Genomic DNA, 20,654 nt, shown 5'->3' with positions numbered 1-20,654 from the left:
TATCAACAAAGCAATGGGTTCAAATCAAGAAAACATCTAATGCCCAGTGGACTTATGCGTCGGCTATGGGGGGTGGGGGGAGGAAAAGAAAATGATCTATGTCTTTAACGAATAATGCTTGGAAATGATCAAATAAAATATATTTAAAAAAAATTTTTTTTTTAAATTTAATTCCTACACTCAGAATTGGAGATTCCAGGTCAGATTCTACTCTTTCCCCAGGCATGAGGGTCAGCTCTTCTTCCATTTCCCCCATGCTTATATCTGAGAAGCAAAGTGGATCTTCTCACAAGACCACATCTCCAAGTCCCATGAATCTCAGGACAGATGTCTCAAACTCTAGACCAGACACCAGTTCAAAGTGTTGTGTCCACCTTCCCAAGGAAGAGCACATGGGAAATTGACTCCAGGTCAGCTGGCCCTCTGGCCAACAGACTATCAGACTTCACTGGCTCAGCTACTGGGACAGAGGCCCCAAGGCTAGGGGACAACATCAGGGCCTGGCCTGCCCTTTAGCTCTCCCCTGAAAAGGGACTCCAGTTTCCTTCAGCACACATGCTGGCTCATGAACCAGTTTATCTAGCTTTATGATCAGGTATCTAATGGCAATAGATGACAGCATTCTCATCCTGGTCACCACCTTGACTGAGGCAGCTAACCTTTTCTTTGTTCATTCCCTAGAGGCAGGTGCCTCTGGCAAGCTTCATGTGCTGTCAAGCCTCAGCTTAGACTCTTCTCCCATGTTCAACCACTCCACATCCTACACTAGTAACTCTTGTCCTGGGATGAACCCATTCTCTGGGGACCCAACAATATATTTTACCCACACTGGCTCAGAGCAGAATGAAGAAAAAAAAAAAGCAGAACAAGGGGGATAGGAGAACAAAGGAAATTAGGTATTCACATCATCCTCAATTGACAAGGACATCCAGTGGACAACTGCCTCTTCCCCCTCAGGGTCCACACTCACAAGCAGACATCCCTTCCTCATCTATGCTTCAGGCCTTGATGCTTCCATTTCAGTGGTATTCACAAGTACTTCTGAACTCCTCCCTTCTTTCCAGAGGGTCAAATTTGAGTGGGGAGGTTGATTCAGTTGTGTCTTGAGATTTGAAGAATCCCTGGGTCTTTAACAGGAAGCCATTCCCTTCCTTGATAGTTCCCCCTCAGGACCTCTATGCCCATCCACTCAAGATCCCTGACTTCTGTTGAGCATGCTAGTTCCCCACACTGGTCATGAGGGTAGCCTTGTGGTCCTTGGGGTTAAAATGACCCTCTCTTTTGGGCAGAAATTGCATTTTCTCATTCTGGTCAAATGCTTTTGGTGTGATACAGAATTGGACTATGCAATGAGTGTAATCCTGGAGGTACTTTAAGAAAGGGAGGAAATAACCAAAGACATAGAGATCATGCATGAATCTGTGGGGGACTATTGGTCTTTGCAATATCTGAGAGGACTCCCTGCCTGATATACAGCAAATATTCCGTAAATGTATACTGATGGATATATTGACCAATTCCCTTTTTGGCAAGCATCAATGAAAATTTGGATGCTTGTACCCTCATTATAGGCTTAACCTCACATGAAGGTACCAAGTTAATAGCTAACAAGCCCTAGTACCCACCACTACTGTCAGCCAGTGTTTCAAGTTAGGAAAAGTCTCTCCTGTCCCCCCTGTACTAGACAAATCTTCATGTATGCTTGGTTTCTCTTTCCTGCTTTTGGGCAGTCTTGATTTCATGGATAAGTCTTGGGTCCTAGGGACTTCATGATTTTTTATTTCTCTCAATATTTTAATCCTATCTTCCTTGATTTCTCTATTTGAAGCCTTTTCCTATTTCTATTCCTTTGGGATTGTAAATTTGGACTCTTCCTTTGGAAGATGTAGAGGAAGCAAGATTTTGCCCATTGCTTTGCTTTTTTAAATTTTATTCAAAAGTTTAAAAAACTAAATAAAACAAACATTTCTATACACAAAGAACAAGACTGTACATAAATGAAGTTACAAATCTCTACTATGTTTAACTTACCTTTCGTCACATCTAAAGAATAAATTCTGAACACAAGTAATCCAGCCCCTCCCCACCCTATCTGCATCACAGAAAGTATTATATGGGAGACCAGTATATTCATACAATTTAAATCTTTAATGTTTCCACCTTTCAGTTTACACTCTGGAGATAACATTCACAATTTATTCTTCTAGTATTAATTCTGTCATTGTGTATAGTGTTCTCTTGGTTCTACTCATTTTACTGTTCATTAGCCGGTATAGTCCTTTCCAAGTTCCTTAGAAATTTTCCAGTTCATCACTTTTATAGCATAGTAGTATTCAATCACAATCATATACTACAATTGGTTTAGCCAATTGACAATTCATGAGCATTCCTTCAATTTTCATTTCTTTGACAACACAAAGTAAGCTACTATAAATGTTTTAGAACATACAAGTTCTTTTCCCTTTCCCCAAAGTCCTTGGAAAACAGACATAGCTATGGGTTTCCTGAATCTATACAATTTCATAACTCTACAGGTGTAGTTCTGAATAACTCTTCACAATGGATGGATTGGTTGGTTTACAGCTCCACCAACAGTGTATTGGTGTTCTCATTTTTTCACATCCTCATCCAAGTTGCCCTATGGTCAGTTTAGCCAATCTCATGCGTATGAAAGATTCTCTCAGAAGTTGGCATTTCTCTAATCACAAGTGACAGGAGCACTTTTTTTTTCATATAACTATATATGGCATTGATTTCTCCACCCAAAACTTGTGTATTTATAACTTTGGGCCATTTATCAATTGGGGGGGGTGACTTTTTCTTATAAACACAGCAAAGATCTCTATATATTTGAGATTTGAATGTATAAAAATATCTTCGCAATTTTCTGCTTTCCTTCTAATCTTGGCAGAATTTATTTATTTGTTCAAAATCTGTTCAAATTAATGTACTCAAAATTATCCCTTTCACATTTCAAAATGCTCTCTGTTCAGTCCAACAACACCCACTACGAATTGTGCTACAGGGAAACAATGTCCAGAGACACCCTAAAGATTCATTTTTTTTTCTTTAAGGATCACCCCATCTCCAGAACTACTGAAGATTCTTCAAGAGAGTCTATGGACACTAACTTTCTCCCACATCATTCCATATCAGTTGAGTCTAAAGGTATACTAGACTCTGATTCTTCCTCAGACATCAGCCCATAAGTGATCTCTTTTTCCTTTTCCCCCATGGGCATCCCTAGTGAAGCCACAACAACAGGGTGGGAACCTAACACTAGGAGACATCCTCAAACTAATCTAGGCAACTCCTTTCACAAAAGGATCTCTCCCTCAGGGTAATGCATCAGCCCAACATTTACTGTCTTCATCTGACTCAGTGTCTGTTAGCAAAGTTCCCATTTCCATGACAACACATACAGTTGATTCTGACATCACAAAGAAGGCCCCTATAAAAGGAATCAACTCAACTCATTTGAGCTACCTTACACTAAGGTCCCCTTTACCTTTACCTGATCCTTAACCTTTACATTATCCTTTACCTTTACCTGATCCTTAACCTTTACCTTATCCTTTACCTTTACCTTTACCTCATCCTTTACCTCTTTTCACCACTTCTACTACACCATGGGTTCGCGGTGTAGTACTTTGCTGACAAAAAGAAAAGTGACAGGTACAGTCTTTGGTTCAGGCCAGGATCCTTCATGAACTCTTTCTCTTCTCTGGAAGATCAGGGTAATGTTTGAGTTGGGGAGGGGGGTTGATTAGTTTCTGCTTTAAGGTAGGAAGAAACCATATATATTTAACATGAAGACATTCTGTTCTCTGGTAGAGCCCCCCCTGGAGAATCTTGGATACTAATGGCCACTTTAGTTTCTCACACTCTTCTTCAGTGTAGTCTTGTCTTCCTTGGGCCTCAAATGACCCTTCCTTTCTTCATTTTGGTCAAAGGCTTTATATATGAGTTAAAATTGGGTTGTGGTAAGTGCCTTGGGGCAGTTAAGAAAAGGGACAGATTGAACAAAGAACCTCAGATTTTCTGTATGGACCTATTGGAGGCTTTAGGTCTTTTCATGTTGCTCCTTATCTGAATGGGCTCTGCCTGTACAGTAATTCTCAATAACTGTGTGCTGAATGAGGGATTGAAAGACTTCTCTTTTTTACATGTTTGAGCAAGAGCCTAGGTCTCAGCACTGCCATTGGCAGACCTAACCTGATATGAAGATATATCTCCAGCCAATAAGCCCGTGGCGCCCACTACCAGTGCTAGTGCTTCAAGTCTGTAAGAGTCAGTCTCTCCGCTTCCTCTGCTGGGCTAATGTACATGGGACCCAGTTTCTGTTTCCTCTTTCTGAGAGTTCTCCTACTCACGAATATTTACAGTGCTATTCTTGGGTCTTGGTGATTTGCACCTGAATTTCCATTTCTGGGAACATTTTTGTTCTTTCTTCCTCAGTTTCTCTCTTTGAAGCTTTCTCTTTTTTATGTATTTTTCTTGATTGAAAGTACATGGCCTTTTTTTCCTTTGGAAGATGTAGGAGAAGCAACAATTTGCCCACTGCTCGTCTAAGAGAGGCTATTTGAAGAGAGTGAACATTTTTCAGTAGATGAGATTTGCTTGTCTGCCAAGGGGAGTCATCTAGAGGAAGAGGATTTGAGAGGGTGGTCTGTGGAGCCAAGGAGGGACTAAGAGCACATTTCAGAGGGATTCACAAGGAAGCATCAACTCCTTCTTGGGTTTTTGTTAGTTTTTAGTCCATGGGAATCACTCCTGACTCTCTCCTTTCATAATCTATATTGGTGGACCTGACTTCAGGGCTTTTATGATAGTCTGTCTTGGTCACTCCAAGTTCCCTTTCAAACTGTCTGGGAGGCTGTCATTTGGCACTCAAAATAACTTCTTCTCCTCCTTACTTTTAGTCTTATCCTTTCTCCTCCACTCCTCCCTTCCTATTGGCTCAAACCAACTGTCATTATTCTGGGCAATGTATTTAAATTGGACTGACTTTCAGAAAGTGGGACCTGTGGAGCCAATATAAGGATAAGAAGGAGTGAAAGAATACACAGGCAACATATTTTGAATCTGGAAAGGACAGCTATCTTTCTAAACAGTTTTTGTACTTTGCCTTCCTCATGAGGGTACTCATTAAGTCAATAAACAATAAATGTTAGTAAATGTTATTTGATTGACATTCTGACTGACTCCCTTTTCCCACAGAATTCAACAGAAGGCTGCCTTCTGGAACAAAAAATGTTGACACCTCTTTGTCTTATGGTAGTACCATCGCCCCATCAGATGACTACTTGGTGTTCACGACTGCCTACAACACTTCAGGTCAGTAGAAGCCTCCTTTTTGCTTTCTCTGTTTGACAGAAATTCTTTCCTCCCAGGTCATCCTTTTGTCTTTTAAGGGCTCTCCATTTCACCATTATTTATACTGCTTTTCCTTCATTCTCATACTCTTCATTACATGGTTGATGCCGCTGAATGAAGACAGAAGGAAGAAATTTATTTTGTCTGAAGTCTCTTTATTTTTCAAAATGTTAGAATCAAATAGAAGAATGTTGTTAAGATCTTTAATCACGAGGACCAGAGTTCACTGGGAAAAGGTTCCAAACAGTTTGTTTTGCTCAGAAGCCTTCTTCAGTATATGCTCTGTACAAGCTTTAAACATGGTAGCTCATCCATCACTAAGGGTTTTGGATCATTGGAATAGAGGATTACTTCTCCAACTGGTCTGTTGCATCTACCTGCTATTCCTTGAATGTCCATTTCTTTTCCATTACATCAATGTTGAATATTTTTTCTATATTTTCCCCCGGGATACTAACTTGAGTTTTCAACCAGAATACCACCTGTTTATTGGCATCACTTTGAGCACAAACAAATTTACTTATAATAGGCAATGGTGAGCCTGAAGTCAGGAAAACAATTCCATTCAGCCTCAAACTCTTATTACCTGCATGACCCTGATCAAATCAGTGACCCTTAATTGCTGCCTGCCTCAGTTTCTTCATCTATAAGATGGGGATAGCACATACCTCCCAGGGTTGATTTCTGAGCAAATAAGATGAGATAATCAAATAATAGTTAAGTCTTTAGCACAGTGGTTGTCATATGGTATTATTGAAACATCATTATTAGCTCTTTAATGCCCTTTAGGAGATAAGACTTTGTAGAACAACAGAGGGTGAAAAAATATAAGTCTGGAGTGGAACATGAAGATTATTTAGTTAAAACATCCCATTTTACAGATAAAGTTTGCCCAAAGTCACAGCAGGAGTAAGTATCCAAGTTAGGAATTGAACCCAGGTATATAGTACCTTCTATTTCTTGAGCTCCTTCCATTATTACCATGTTGTCTCCTGGGTGAAATATCCCCCCTGGCATTTTCCTCTCTGGGTGCCTAATTTGGGCTACTTTGGGGTTTGCATTTCCATGTTATGTCTCTTAAATCAGTCTTGTCTCCCTCAGATCACTATACAGGAGAGTAGTCTAGTGGTAAGAGGCTCCACTGCTGACTAAGTCCTATTTAGATCCTGGGACATCCAAATCTGAGATGTAGTTTTGTAAGGGGACTTTCCCTGCATACAATTTTGGGCTGTGAAGTTTGTAGTTCATATGAGTACCATACATTTGTTACTTTGCACACTGTGAGTTAAACATGACAGATCCCTGGACCTCTCCCTCATTCCTTCCTGCAGACAAAGCAGTTGATGTGGTGTGCACCACACAAATGCTAAACCAAAGAGCAGCAGGAGGCCCTGTAGCACTGACAAACAGCTTTCTAGCACTCAGACACCCTCAGTTCTAATCTGGCCTCAGACATTTCCAAGTCATTTAACCCTCATTGCCTAGCCCTTACCTCTCCTTTGCCTTGGAAACAATGCATACTATTGTTTCCAAGGCAGAATGTAAGGGTTAAAAACATGCCCTTAACCATACAGGTTAGTAGATGCCTCCTCTTTACTTCTTTTACTGGAGAGTGATTCCTTCCTACTCTTTGGAGAAGACCCAGTGAAATCACATCCAGAGACTGCAGTGAAGAGACCTTTGTGAAGGGCATTTGGCTTCAAGCCTTTGTGGCAAAAATTGCTCTTTTGATCTCTCTTCCCGAGCATATTATTTAGGGCTTCCTCTTTCCAATGTGAGAAATATTTTGGGTTTGAACAACCAAAGTAGGCCAGGATAGGAGCCCTTAATTAAGCCTGATCATCTATTGCATTCCCTATTCTCACCTGTGTCTTCTTTAGACTTCATTTGGGATGAAACAAGGATATTGGTAAAAATAAACCATATCCCTTCAGAATCTTTTCTATGATTGGTAAATTTCTAATGAGAATTGGAGGCTGGTAGCCAACTGCCAAAGATAATGGCCTGTTTTTCTATGGGACCTAGCAAGCCACCATCAGGAGTTTTGGGTAGAGTCTGTCCCAGCCTAGACAAATGGACTTCAAGCTCCTGAGTCGACTGTCCATGTTGCATTAGAGAACTCTCTGCCTCCTCTGCCAGGGGTTTACGGTTCCTGAGGTTTCACTTTCTGCTTTGTGGCAGTAATTGACTGGTTCATCTTTAGGATTTTGAAGGAATGGCTTCTGAGAGTTGGTTTGGCCATAGCTTTTAAGTCCCCAAGGATTATAGAATGAAAACAGGACATCTTATACTTGGAAGAGCCTGGAGTGAGTCCCACCCATAACTGCAGAATCTCCACTCCAGACTAGCCAACAAGCATTCCCAGTGCAGCATTTCTAACTTTTTCAGTAAGATTTTACATATGGGAGAACCTACTACTTTTGGGGCAGCCTCTCATTTGGGGGCAGTGCTCAGTGGTAGAAAGTGATTTCCTGACACCCAACCTTAATTTCTCTTTGTTCTTTTGCATCTATTGCTTTTGTTCTTCCCCTGGGAAACAAACCAAAAAAGGGTTTCCAAGAAAACACTTCCAAAGGAAAATCATTCAGATACTTCGAAAACAACCATCATGTTCCCTCTGAGCCATTACTTCTCTGAATTAAAGTTCCCCAGTTACTTCAACAGATACTTAGTGGATATGGTGTTGAGATGTTTTGTCATTCTGGTAACCCTCATGGGATCTGATATCTAGAACTTGAAGGGGCCCCTCGGATTTATCTAGCACTAATGCCTTATTTCAATGTAAAGGAAACTGAGTCTGAGGATGTCCCTTGCAAGGTAAACCACTCCAGAGAAGCAGGATGCCCAGACATTAACAGAGTCAGACTTATCTCAACATCTGCTGGTGGAGAAACAAGCCCTTTTCTGTCTAGAGAAGGACCAAGTGATGGTAGAAACAGTGTTCAGCATTTTTTTCAGAGAACACAGATGCTCCTGGAATCACTCAGAATGCATGTAGTCCACAGCCCCACAGTCAGAAAGGGGCTCCACTTTGTGCCTAGCCTAAGCAAAGGAACCAACTAGTCCAGGACTGTCCCTTCACCCTTTGTTAGGAGTATGATGAACACTGCCATGATTGGAGCTCAGATAAGCCCAATTGGACCTTTTTCAATGGAACCCCCTGAGTCCACACTTCCTAAGAGGGGTACTCCCTCTGTTGCACCAGTGACTGAATTCAGAACCAGGGACAATGGACAGCTCACTGGTGTTTCCTCCTTCTCCCCCAGTACCCCAGGATGGGAGGCCATAGAGCTGGTAGTTTAACTGTTTCACAGCTCAGCACACTCACATCTGGACAGTCTCCTTCAGAGGAGCTTGACTGGCCATCTTCATGGCAAGTCCCGTGAAAGGGTCCAACCCAGAGCTGGATGTTTACCCCACTTTAGTCCAAATCTCAGTTACTACAAGAACTAGGATCATAGCAGACAGAGTCTGTCTCAAAGTTGACATCAACCAGTGAAATACCAGCTCTCTCCACCAGCAGCAGCTCCCCAGCATTTTCTGAAGGAAGAATGGGTGCTCTCTGGCCCTAAGGCTCAGAAGTCACAAGTCTCTCACAACTTCAGCCCTACTTGGCACATGACACTCTTTTCCCTCCAACTCCTGTAGCCTCTTCCAGTTATGCCCATGGCAAAAGAACATGAGATCTGCTGAAACTGCCACTAGTAACAAACAGACAACTCTGTCTCTTAGCAGCAAAGTCAGGCATAATTCTGTCTCCTATGAGCCCTGTCACTCGAGCTCCAAGCACTGAGTCAGAAAGCAGCACAAGTCACCCCTTGACCAATTCTTTTTCTGAAGACCCCAAGGTGTCCTTAACCACTGTTTATGCAGAAAAATCCCTATTAGTCATCTCTGTTAAATAGCATCCCTTGACAACCACAGCCCATGGCGGCCAACATACAGAATCAGAGAAAATCTCTCTAATCCCCTTACCCACAGAGGCCACAGCCAGAACATTTACTGTCAAGGTGACAAACAGTACCTATCCTCAGCAATTTCATTGCTCAGCTCAACACCTGAAGTGAATTCAGTCCTGCCTCCTAGTACAATTCCAGGGGATATCCCAAAGAGTTTAAGGCCACGACTCTGGAGATACAGGCCCTTTGTCCATGTGGACTATGCTAAACACAGTGACCCCTGCCTATTCTGAATCAGGTGCAAATACAGCTGCTGTGAACCAGGGTGGAGCTATCTATAACTCAAATTCCATTAGTCACCAAAACTCACAGGGGAGGGACATAGAATCCCTATTCTTTTCTCATCCTGTACAGTGGAACTAGTTCAAGGTCAGCTTCCACTCTGATGCCAGGTCTAGGGGACAGCCAAGATTCTATGGGTAACATAGGCACAGAGGCCAGCCATTAACTCTGAAATCTCATACTCTCATATTTATGCAGCACAAACATATAAATGTGTATTGTGCACACTGTCACCCTCAATGGAAAGCAGTCTTTGAGGCCAAGGATTGTGTCATTTTCCTCTTTGCATCTATAGATTTATGCACTGGATATTTGTGGATTTGTTTGATAAGGAGATACGAGGCTCAGGAAAACCGGCCAAGGAAACAGGTTAGACCTCAGATATGTGTCCCATGAAGTGATCTCTCTTAGAACTGAAACCTAGCTTTCTAAGCTCTTGGACTTGGATTTAATCATCTAGGATGTCTCTTGCAGCTTGAATAATAATAACTAACATCTATATAACGCTTACTTTGAACCAGTCCCTATGCCAAGTGCTTGGCAAACATCTCATTCCATCCTCGCAGCAACCTTTGGAGGTAGGTGCTCTTATAACCCCCATTTTTAGGATGAAGAACCTGAGGCAGTCAGGGTCAAGTTACTTGCCCAGAGTACCAGAACTAAAATTTCTGAGGCTAATTTTGAACTCAGGTCTTTCTGACTCTAAGTCCAGTTCTCTGTCCACTATACTACCTAACTATTGGATCATAGGTAGATTCATTTTCTTCTGTTTCTCTCCTAACCATAGTCTCTCCACTCATGGCTGTTTTCTTTCCCTACAGGTTATAAACATCAAATGAGCTTCCCTTGCTTCACAAACAGTGAGTATTCTTATCCTGGCACTAAACAGGGATACAATTTGTGCATCCTGACCTTTTTCCAATAGCATCTTAGGAAAGAGAAGCTGGGATAGGAGGGCCAAAGAGAGAGAAAGACACCAGAAAATCCTGGTTCCTTTCTCATATTTCAATCCCCACATGTCACCATGTGACCATGTGAAACAGATAGTTTCCCTCATATTTTAGCCCCTCCCTATGATCATACCAGGCTTTTCTGGTCCATATAGTTTTCATTCCTGATATTTCTTCCTCAGTGCCTGAGAGAAAAACCAAAAAAAGTTGAAAGTTAGTTGGTCCTAGACTCATAACATCTCAGACTTAGATCTAGAAGTGAACTGCCTGGCTATCTAGTTCAATCTACTCCTCACGATAATATTAAATTAAAAATTTCCATTGGAAAAAAATCTATCTTTTCTACTTCCCCTTAAGCCATTACTGTAAGAAATACATGTAATCAAATAAAACAAATTCTCTCATTAGCTGTTTCCAAAATACATACCCCATTCTGTCCCCTGAATCCAATACCAATCTTTTCAAAGGTATGCTTCATCAGTGGTCCTCTGGTATTCTGATTGGTCATGGTACTAAATCTTTTAAAGTTATTTATCTTTATGATGTTGTTATTGTATAAGTTGTTCTTCTGGTGCTGCTCACAAGTCTCCCCAGGTTTTTCTGAAAATATTTCAAAATTTATTTTTAATAAAACCATGCTATCTGTCAGAAAACTGTTACTAAGTATGCATTCCAAGGGAGAAAGAGTGTTACAGGCTAGGCAACTGCAGGGTCAAGTAACTTACCCAGAGTCACACAGCCAGGAAGTATTTCAGTCCATATTTGAACCTAGGTCCTCATAACCCCAAGAATGGTTCTCCATCCATGGTGTCAGCTTGCTGCCCCTCTTCTATAATTTATTACAGAACGATAATATAGGAGAAACTAGGGGAGCTCAAGGATGAAATAGATAGAAAAACTATACTAGTGGGAGATCTGAACCTTCCCCTACCCAAACTAGATAAATCAAATCAAAAAATAAATAAGAAAGAGGTGAGAGAAGCAAATGAAATCTTAGGAAAATTAGAGTTAGTAGACATATGAAGAAAAATAAATAGGGACAAAAAGGAATATACCTTCTTTTCAGCAGTACTGTACATTCACAAAAATTGACCATGTACTAGGGCACAAAATCATTGCAAACAAGTGCAAAAGGGCAGAAATAATAAATGCAACCTTCTCAGACCACAATGCAATAAAAATAATAATTAGTAAGGGTACATGGATAGATAATTAAAAAATTAATTGGAAATTAAACAATATGATTCTCCAAAACCAGCTAGTTAAAGAACAAATCGTAGAAACAATAACTTCATTGAAGAAAATGACAATGGTGAGACACCCTTTCAAAACCTATGGGATGCAGCCAAAGCAGTACTCAGGGGAAAATTTATATCCTTGAGTTCATATATAAACAAATTAAGAAGGGCAGAGGTCAATGAATTGGGCATGCAAATTAAAAAACTAGAAAGTGAACAAATTAAAAACCCTCAGATGAAGACTAAATTAGAGATCTTAAAAATCAAAGGAGAAATTAATAAAATTGAAAGTCAAAGAACTATTGATGTAATAAATAAGACTAGAAGCTGGTGGTACTTTGAAAAAAAAAACAAATAAAATAGACAAAGTACTAGTCAGTCTAATTTTAAAAAGGAAAGAAAAAAACCAAATTGACAGTATCCAAGATGAAAAGGGAGACCTCACCTCTAATGAAGAGGAAATCAAGGCAATCATTAAAAACTACTTTGCCCAATTATATGACAAAAAATATGGCAATCTAAGTGATATGGATGAATACTTACAAAAATATAAATTGCCTAGACTAAAAGAAGAAGAAATAAATTACCTAAACAACCCATATCAGAAAAAGAAATTGAACAAGCCATCAATGAACTCCCGAATAAAAAATCCCCAGGGCCAGACGGATTCATAAATGAATTATATCAAACATTCAAAGAACAGCTAACCCCAATACTATACAAACTATTTGACAGAATAAGTCAAGAAGGGGTTCTACCAAATTCGTTTTATGACACAAACATGGTACTGATCCCAAAGACAGGCAGGTTAAAAACAGAGAAAGAAAACTATAGGCCAATCTCCCTAATGAATATAGATGCAAAAATCTTAAATAGGATACTAGCAAAAAGACTCCAGCAAGTCATCACAAGGGTTATCCACTACAATCAAGTAGGATTCATACCAGGAATATTAGGATGGTTCAATATTAGGAAAACCATCCACATAATTGACCATAGAAACAAGCAAACCGACAAAAATTACATGATTATCTCAATAGATGCAGAAAAAGTCTTTGACAGAATACAACACCCATTCCTATTTAAAACAATAGAAAGTATAGGAATAGAAGGACCTTTCCTAAAAATAATAAACAGTATATACCTAAAACCATGAGCAAACATCATCTGCAATGGGGAAAAACTCAAAGCCTTCCCAATAAGATCAGGAGTCAAACAAGGATGCCCATTTTCACCTTTGTTATTTAATATTGTACTAGAAACACTAGCAGTAGCAATTAGAGAAGAAAAAGAAATTGAAGGTATTAAAATTGACAATGAGGATACCAAGCTGTCACTCTTTGCGGATGATATGATGATTTACTTAAAGAATCCTAGGGAATCAACCAAAAAGCTAATCGAAATAATCAACAATTTTAGCAAAGTTGCAGGATACAAAATAAACCCACATAGTCATCAGCATTTCTATATATCTCCAACCCAGTTCAGCAGCAAGAATTAGAGAAATTCCATATAAAGTCACCCTAGACAATATAAAATACTTAGGAATTTATCTGCCAAGACAAACACAGGAACTATATGAACACAACTACAAAACACTCTCCACACAATTAAAACTAGATCTAAACAATTGGAAAAACAATGATTGCTCATTGGTGGGATGAGCTAACATAATAAAAATGGCCATCCTACCCAAACTTATATATCTATTTAGTGCCATACCCATTGAACTACCAAAAAATTATTTTACTGAATTAGAGAAAACCATAACAAAGTTCATTTGGAAGAATAAAGGATCAAGGATATCCAGGGAAATAATGAAAAAAAAATACAAAGGAAGGTGGCCTTGCAGTCCCAGATCTCAAACTATATTACAAAGCAGCGGTCATCAAAACAATTTGGTACTGGCTAAGAGACAGAAAGGAGGATCAGTGGAATAGACTTGGGGTAAATGACCTCAGTAAGACAGTCTTTGACAAACCCAAAGACCCCAGCTTTTGAAACAAAAACCCAGGATTTGATAAAAACTGCTGGGAAAATTGGAAGACAGTGTGGGAAAGATTAGGTTTGGATCAACACCTCACACCCTACACCAAGATAAACTCAGAATGGGTGAATAACTTGAATATAAAGAAGGAAACTATAAGTAAATTAGGTGAACACAGAATAGTATACATGTCAGACCTTTGGGAAGGGAAAGATTTTAAAACCAAGCAAGACATAGAAAGAGTCACAAAATGTAAAATAAATAATTTTGACTTCATCAAATTAAAAAGTTTCTATACAAGCAAAACCACTATAACCAAAATCAGAAGGGAAATAACAAACTGGAAAACAATCTTTATAACAAAAAACTCTGACAAGGGTCTAATTACTCAAATCTATAAAGAGCTAAACCAGTTGTACAAAATCAAGCCATTCTCCAATTGAAAAATGGGCAAGGGACATGAATAGGCAATTTTCTGTTAAAGAAATCAAGACTATTAATAAGCACATGAAAAAGTGTTCTAGATCTCTTATAATCAGAGAGATGCAAATCAAAACAACTTTGAGGTATCACCTCACACCTAGCAGATTGTTCAACATGACAGCAAAGAAAAGTAATGAATGCTGGAGGGGATGTGGCAAAGTAGGGACATTAATGCATTGCTGGTGGAGTTTTGAATTGATCCAACCATTCTGGAGGGCAGTATGGAAATTTGCCCAAAGGGGGATAAAAGACTGTCTGCCCTTTGATCCAGCCATAGCACTGCTGGGTTTGTACCCCAAAGAGATAATAAGGAAAAAGACCTGTACAAGAATATTCATAGCTGTGCTCTTTGTGGTGGCAAAACATTGGAAAATGAGGGGATGCCCTTCAATTGGAGAATGGCTGAACAAATTGTGGTATATGTTGGTGATGGAATACTATTGTGCTCAAAGGAATAATAAAGTGGAGGAATTCCATGGAGACTGGAACAACCTCCAGGAAGTGATGCAGAGCAAAAGGAACAGAACCAGGAGAACATTGTACACAGAGACTGATACACTGTGGTACAAGAGAATGTAATGGACTTCTCCAGTAATGGCTTTACAATGTCCCTGAACAACCTGCAGGGATCTACAAGAAACAAAACAAAACAAAACAAAAAAAACTATCCTCAAGCAGAGGACAAACTGAGGGAGTAAAAACACCGGGGAAAAGCAACTGTTTGACTACAGAGGTTGAGGGGACATGATCGAGGAGAGATACTAAATGAGCACCCTAATACAAATACCAACAGCAAGGTAATGGTGTTCAGAGCAAGGACACATGTGATACCCAGACGAATCGTGGGTCAGCTAGGGAAGGGGGGGGGTTAGGGGGAGGAAAAGAAAATGATCTGTTTCCAATGAACAATGTATGAAAATGACCAAATAAAATAATGTTTTAAAAACTAAAAAAAAAAGTAACCCACAGAAATGAAATCATCAGCATTTCTATATATTTCCAACATATCCACACAGCAGATGTTAGAAAGAGAAATTCAATTTAAAATGACCCTAGACAATATAAAATATATAGGGATCTATTTGCCAAGACAAACAGAGGAATTATACAAACACAACTACAAAATACTTTCCACACAACTAAAACTAAATCTAATCAATTGAAAAAACATTCACTGGTTATAGGTAGGATGAGATAACATATTGAAAATGACCCATCCTACCCAAATTAATTTACTTATTTAGTGCCATATCTTTCAAACTACCAAGAAATCTTTTTACTGAATTAGAAAAAAACTATGACAAAGTTCATTTGGAAGTACATGATCAAGGATATCCAGGGAAATAATGAAAAAAAAAATGAAGGAAGATGGCCATTAGCAGTATGATACTCTTAAATGGTACCAAAAAGCAATGGTCATCAAAACAATATGGTACTGGCTAAGAGACAGAAGGGAGGACCAGTGAAATAGGCTTCGAGTAAGTGACCTTGGCAAGACAGTCTATAAAGTTCCCAACTTTTGGAACAAAAATAACTATTTGACAAAAACTGCTCAAAAACTGGAAAACAGTATGGGAAAGATTTATGTTTAGATCAACATCTCACCCCCTATACCAAGATAAACACAGAATTGGTGAATGACTTGAATATAAAGAAGGAAACTATAAATATATTAGGTGAACACAGTATAGTATGTATACTTGCCAGATCTTTAGGAAAGGAAAGTTTTTAAGACCAAGCAAGAGTTGGAAAAAATTACAAAATGTAAAATATATAACTTTTATTACATTAAATTAAAATGGTTTTGTACAAACAAACCAATGCAACCAAAATTAGATGAGAAGCAAAAATTTGGGAAATATCATTATAACAAACAATTGACAAAGGTCTAATTACTCAGACATATAATGAATTAAATCAATTGTACAAAAAAATAAAAACAAGCAATTCTACAGTTGACAAATGGGCAAGGGGCAATAGGCAATTTTCAGATAAAGAAATAAAAACTATCAATAAGCTCATAAAAATATTTAAATGACTTATAATTAGACAAATGCAGATCCAAAGAACTCTGATTTACCACTTCACACTTAGCAGATTAGCTAACATGACCACAAAGGAAAATAGCAAATGTTGGCGGGGATGTGACAAAATTGAGACATTAATACATTGCTGATAGAGTTGTGAACTGATCCAACCATTCTGGATGGCAATTTGGAACTATGCCAAAAGGGCTTAAAAGATTGTTTTCCCTTTGATCCAGCCATACCTCTTGCTGCATTTCTAATACCCCAAAGAGATCATAGGAAAAAAAAAAAACTTGTACCAAAATATTTATAGCCATGCTCTTTGTGGTGGCAAAAAACTGGAAAAATAATGGTGTCCTTCAAATGAGGAATGGATGAAAAAATTGTGGTATCTGTTGGTGATGGAATACTATTGTGCTATAAGGAATAATGAACTGGAGGAATTCCATGTGAAGTGGAACAACCTCCAGGAACTCATGCAGAGTGAAAGGAGCAAAACCAGGACAACACAGAGACTGATACACTTCTTGTACAATCAAATGTAAGGGACTTCTCTATTAGCAGTAATGCAATGATCCAAGACAATTCTGAGGAACTTTTGGAAAAGATAGCTATCCACATTCAGAGGAGGAACTGTGGGAATAGAAACACAGAAGAAAAACATCTGCTTGATCACATGGGTTGATGGGGATATGACTGGGAATGTAGACTCTAAATGGTCACCGTAGTGCAATTATAATATGAAAATAGGTCTTGATCAATGTATCTTTCTTTGATACATGTGACTTAGAATCATTTTACAGTCCTTATCTTTTCTTGATACATCAATGACACAAGAAAAACCCAGTGGAATTGTGTGTCAGCTATGGGGGTGGGGCATAAGGGGAGAAAAAGAACATGAATCATGTAACCATGTTAAACATATTCTAAATTAATTAAATATTTTTTTCAATTCAAAGTTAAAAAAATAAAAAGTCAAAAAGTCAAAATCCCCAATCATAAAACATCAGACCATATGATCAATAGAATGTTTTTCTTAAGCATTTCTACAATCACAGCTCTTTCTCTGGTTGTAGTTGGCATTCTCTCATAAATCCCTATAGATTGTCCTAGAACATTGCATTGATACTAGTAGAGAACTCCATTACATTTGATTGTGCTGTCACAATGTATCAGTCTCTGTGTACCATGTTCTCCTGGTTCTGCTCATTTCTCTCTGCATCAGTTATTGAAGGTGTCTGTGTGGTTCACATGGAATTCCTTCAGTTCAACAATCATTTCAACACAATAGTATTCCCTCACCATCAGATACCACAATTTGTTCAGCAATTCTCCCATTGATAGACACCAGGGGATAATTTTCTTGAGTGAGGATTTGTACTTCATATTTCATTTGGCCCATTAGAATTTCTAAAGTTGTTTTCCTCCGCAAATTTTTATGCCTCTTTTTTCCCCTACTGCTAATTTTGCCTTTCAAGGGATTTTTCAGTGTATTTTTGTGTATCTCGTTCCATATGGTCAATTCTACTTTTTGAAAGAGTTCACCTCTTCATTGAATTTTTATATCTTTTACCACTTCGTATACTCTTATTTAAAAGATTTTCATTTTTTTCAATATTGTTTGTGCCTCTTTTACCAAGGTGTTGGCTTTTTTTACATGAATTTCCTGTATCACTCTCATCACTTCTGAATTTTCTTCTACCTCATCTATTTGATCATTAAAGCTCTTTTTTGAGCTTCTTCCATTAATTCTCTTTAAGCTTAAGAGCAATCCTTATTTTTATGGGAAAGTTTGCATGCAGCAGCATTGATTTTATTGTCTTCTACTGAGTTTGTGTTTTGGTTTTCTCTATCACCAAAATAGGTCTGTATGTTGAATTTCTTTTTCTTCTGTTTGTTCATTTCTAGCCCTTTCCTTTCCATTTTAAGCATAACAGTTAAAATTGAATCTGTACCTGTGGTGAATTGAATACTGCTCCAAGTTTAAGTTTCTTTGTATAGCTGCCCTCAGAGTTAACACTGTGGATCAATCTGCTTTCAGTCCTTCAAATTTAGAATCATGAAAGCGAAGGTGTGTTTAATACTCTTCTGGTCTGTTTTCTGCTTTGTGAGTAACCCTAAGCACTCTTTCCTTCCTTGGAACTGTGACCAGGGAGAGTCTCCTGCTCTCCTTTGGCTACAAGTACTGGTTTCTGCTAGCACTTCTCCACCCTGAGAATCTCTCCCACAAACTAGGATCTGAATATGAGCAATGCAACAAGAATTACCTTAAGAGTGAGTATAAAGGGACCCATGTAATCTCCTTCTAAGCAATTGTCTACTCCCCCACCCATTTATTATCTGGGGATTAATGCTCCAGAAGCCTTTCCTGTTACTTTAGTTGTGGTCAAGGCCTGCTGGCTTGGTGGGGCCTGTCCTGGTGCAATGTGCTCCACTTCCACCTCTACCATCTGTCCTGCTAGCTTTCTAAGTTGTTTTATGCTGGAAAATCAGTTGTTGTTTTTTGTGTTATAATACTGCTTCACAATTCAGGTAATGCATTTCATCAGGTTTTTAAAGGGTAATTTGATAGAGATCAGATGAGGGATTTCTACCTTCTCCACCAAGTTGGCTTTGCATTTGGCTTTTATTCATATAAATTTGAATTATTGGAAATTAGAAATGAGATCCTTCTCAGAAGAAGTTGAAGCAAAGATTTTTTTTCCCTCCAAATACACTATTCCCTTCTAATTTATTAAATTGGTTTTGTTTTAAGGGGAAAACAATTTGATTTTATGTAAGCAAAATTGTCCATTTTATCATGCTTTCCTATTTATTTCTCATGTGATCATGAACTATCTCCCTGTCCTTTAATATGTAAGTTAAAATTTTCCTCATTGCTCTCATTCATTTTATATCACCTGTTGTATCTAACTCATGTACCCATTTGGAATTTTATGTCATGCAAGACTCCTGGTCTATCCATAACTTCTGCAAGACGAATTTTCAGTATTTTCAGCAATTTTTATTAAGTAATCAGTACTTAACTTTGAAAATGGATTAACCTCCTATCTTACTTGTGAGGAAACAAAGGCAAAAACATAGGACATGACAGGAATACAATTTATATAGGTTAGTGATTACATACTTCTTTGGCACACAATCCATTTTCTACATATGTTTCCATAGAACTTAACAACAGATGCATAGCATAAGGAGATAGTCAATGAAATATTGGTACCATAGATGAGTGATATAAACAGAATGATCTAGTGGTTAGTTCTCCCTGATCTAAGGAGAATCATTGATACTTTTGGTCAGCTTTCATAATCAATCACAATTATTTAGAAGATGAATAACAAAACATTTTGTAGCTAGGTACATGGTTAGAAGATAATTTGAGACAGACCATATTTGGGGGTTCCACAATTTACAAGTTCTATTTTCCTTGTGTTACTTTAAACACCTGGCAATGTTGCCTGGTTTCTGTCTGCAATGGAGTGTATCTTGAAGGTGATTGATGTTCTTGGCTTGCCTGGCTTGTAATAGGAATGAATGTGCAACTCTGTGGAGAGGGAAAGGAGAGAGGGGGGTGGGGGGTAATGATCTTTAGGTTTGAATTCTGTGAATGCAGTCTTTTAGGGTAATAATCTGGGAGGGGATTAAGGTGGGATATATCTGTGTTATCCCTGTATTTGCTCTCATATTATTATTCCTCTATTGGGAAGGAGACAATATTCATAACAAGTCATATCTGTGTTATCCCTGTATTTGCTCTCATATTATTATTCCTCTATTGGGAAGGAGACAATATTCATAACAAGTCCATTAGTAAGGGAAGTTGGAGAGAGAGAGAAGTCACAGAGTGGGATCAGTGGGGGGCTCATTTTCAGGAAGCTGCCTTATAGTGCCCATCTCCCAAACTGTAACTTTGTCAGCCAGTGGGGATTTTTCAGCTTCCCACAGGCTTCTAACTCCAAATCCACAATTTTTAACACTGCTAGAAAAAGTGTGTATGGCTGGAGGGATCCTCAGAATTTCATTAGTGGGTTCAATCTGCTGAGTTTTTCTCTGAGGAAGGTCTAGAACATTGTCACCTGGAATAATGGTGATGATCATGGGTAATGATCATCACAATAACTAGCTTTTAGATAGAATTTGAAGGCTTACAAAGGATTTTCTCTCATTTGAATAACATTTGCAAGGCTCATCCAATGGGATACCTTTCCTTTTGTACAGAATCATGGAGCTCTTGCTACAAGACCTTCACACTCAGCTTCACTATTACCAACATGTTTTACACAACAAAGATGAGTCAAAAGGATTCCAGAACATTCAAGACTGCTGAGCATATCCTGCAAGTCCTGGTGAGA

The 20,654-nt window shown here is 38.6% G+C and overlaps 1 protein-coding gene across 5 annotated transcripts in view; it reads left to right on the top strand.

The window, feature by feature from the left end:
• LOC103093577 (mucin-16-like) overlaps positions 1–20,654 on the top strand; it is a 93,699-nt gene that overhangs the window by 10,678 nt on the left and 62,367 nt on the right. The window contains exons 1-4 of one of the 5 annotated variants that reach the window (XM_056820571.1): positions 2,940–3,675; positions 5,221–5,337; positions 10,439–10,477; positions 20,521–20,648. In XM_056820571.1, coding sequence (XP_056676549.1) covers positions 3,630–3,675; positions 5,221–5,337; positions 10,439–10,477; positions 20,521–20,648 — 330 coding nt within the window. In that variant the 5' untranslated portion in view covers positions 2,940–3,629. Of the gene's footprint in view, positions 1–2,939; positions 3,676–5,220; positions 5,338–10,438; positions 10,478–20,520; positions 20,649–20,654 lie in introns of those variants that run through there. The other 4 variants (XM_056820569.1, XM_056820568.1, XM_056820572.1 and 1 more) reach the window with 4 other exon arrangements.

The sequence above is a fragment of the Monodelphis domestica genome, chromosome 3 (assembly GCF_027887165.1).
Source record: "Monodelphis domestica isolate mMonDom1 chromosome 3, mMonDom1.pri, whole genome shotgun sequence".
Classification (NCBI taxonomy): Eukaryota; Metazoa; Chordata; class Mammalia; order Didelphimorphia; family Didelphidae; genus Monodelphis; species Monodelphis domestica.
The sequence above is the reverse complement of the archived record's forward strand: the minus strand, read 5'-3'. Positions and strand labels throughout refer to the sequence as shown.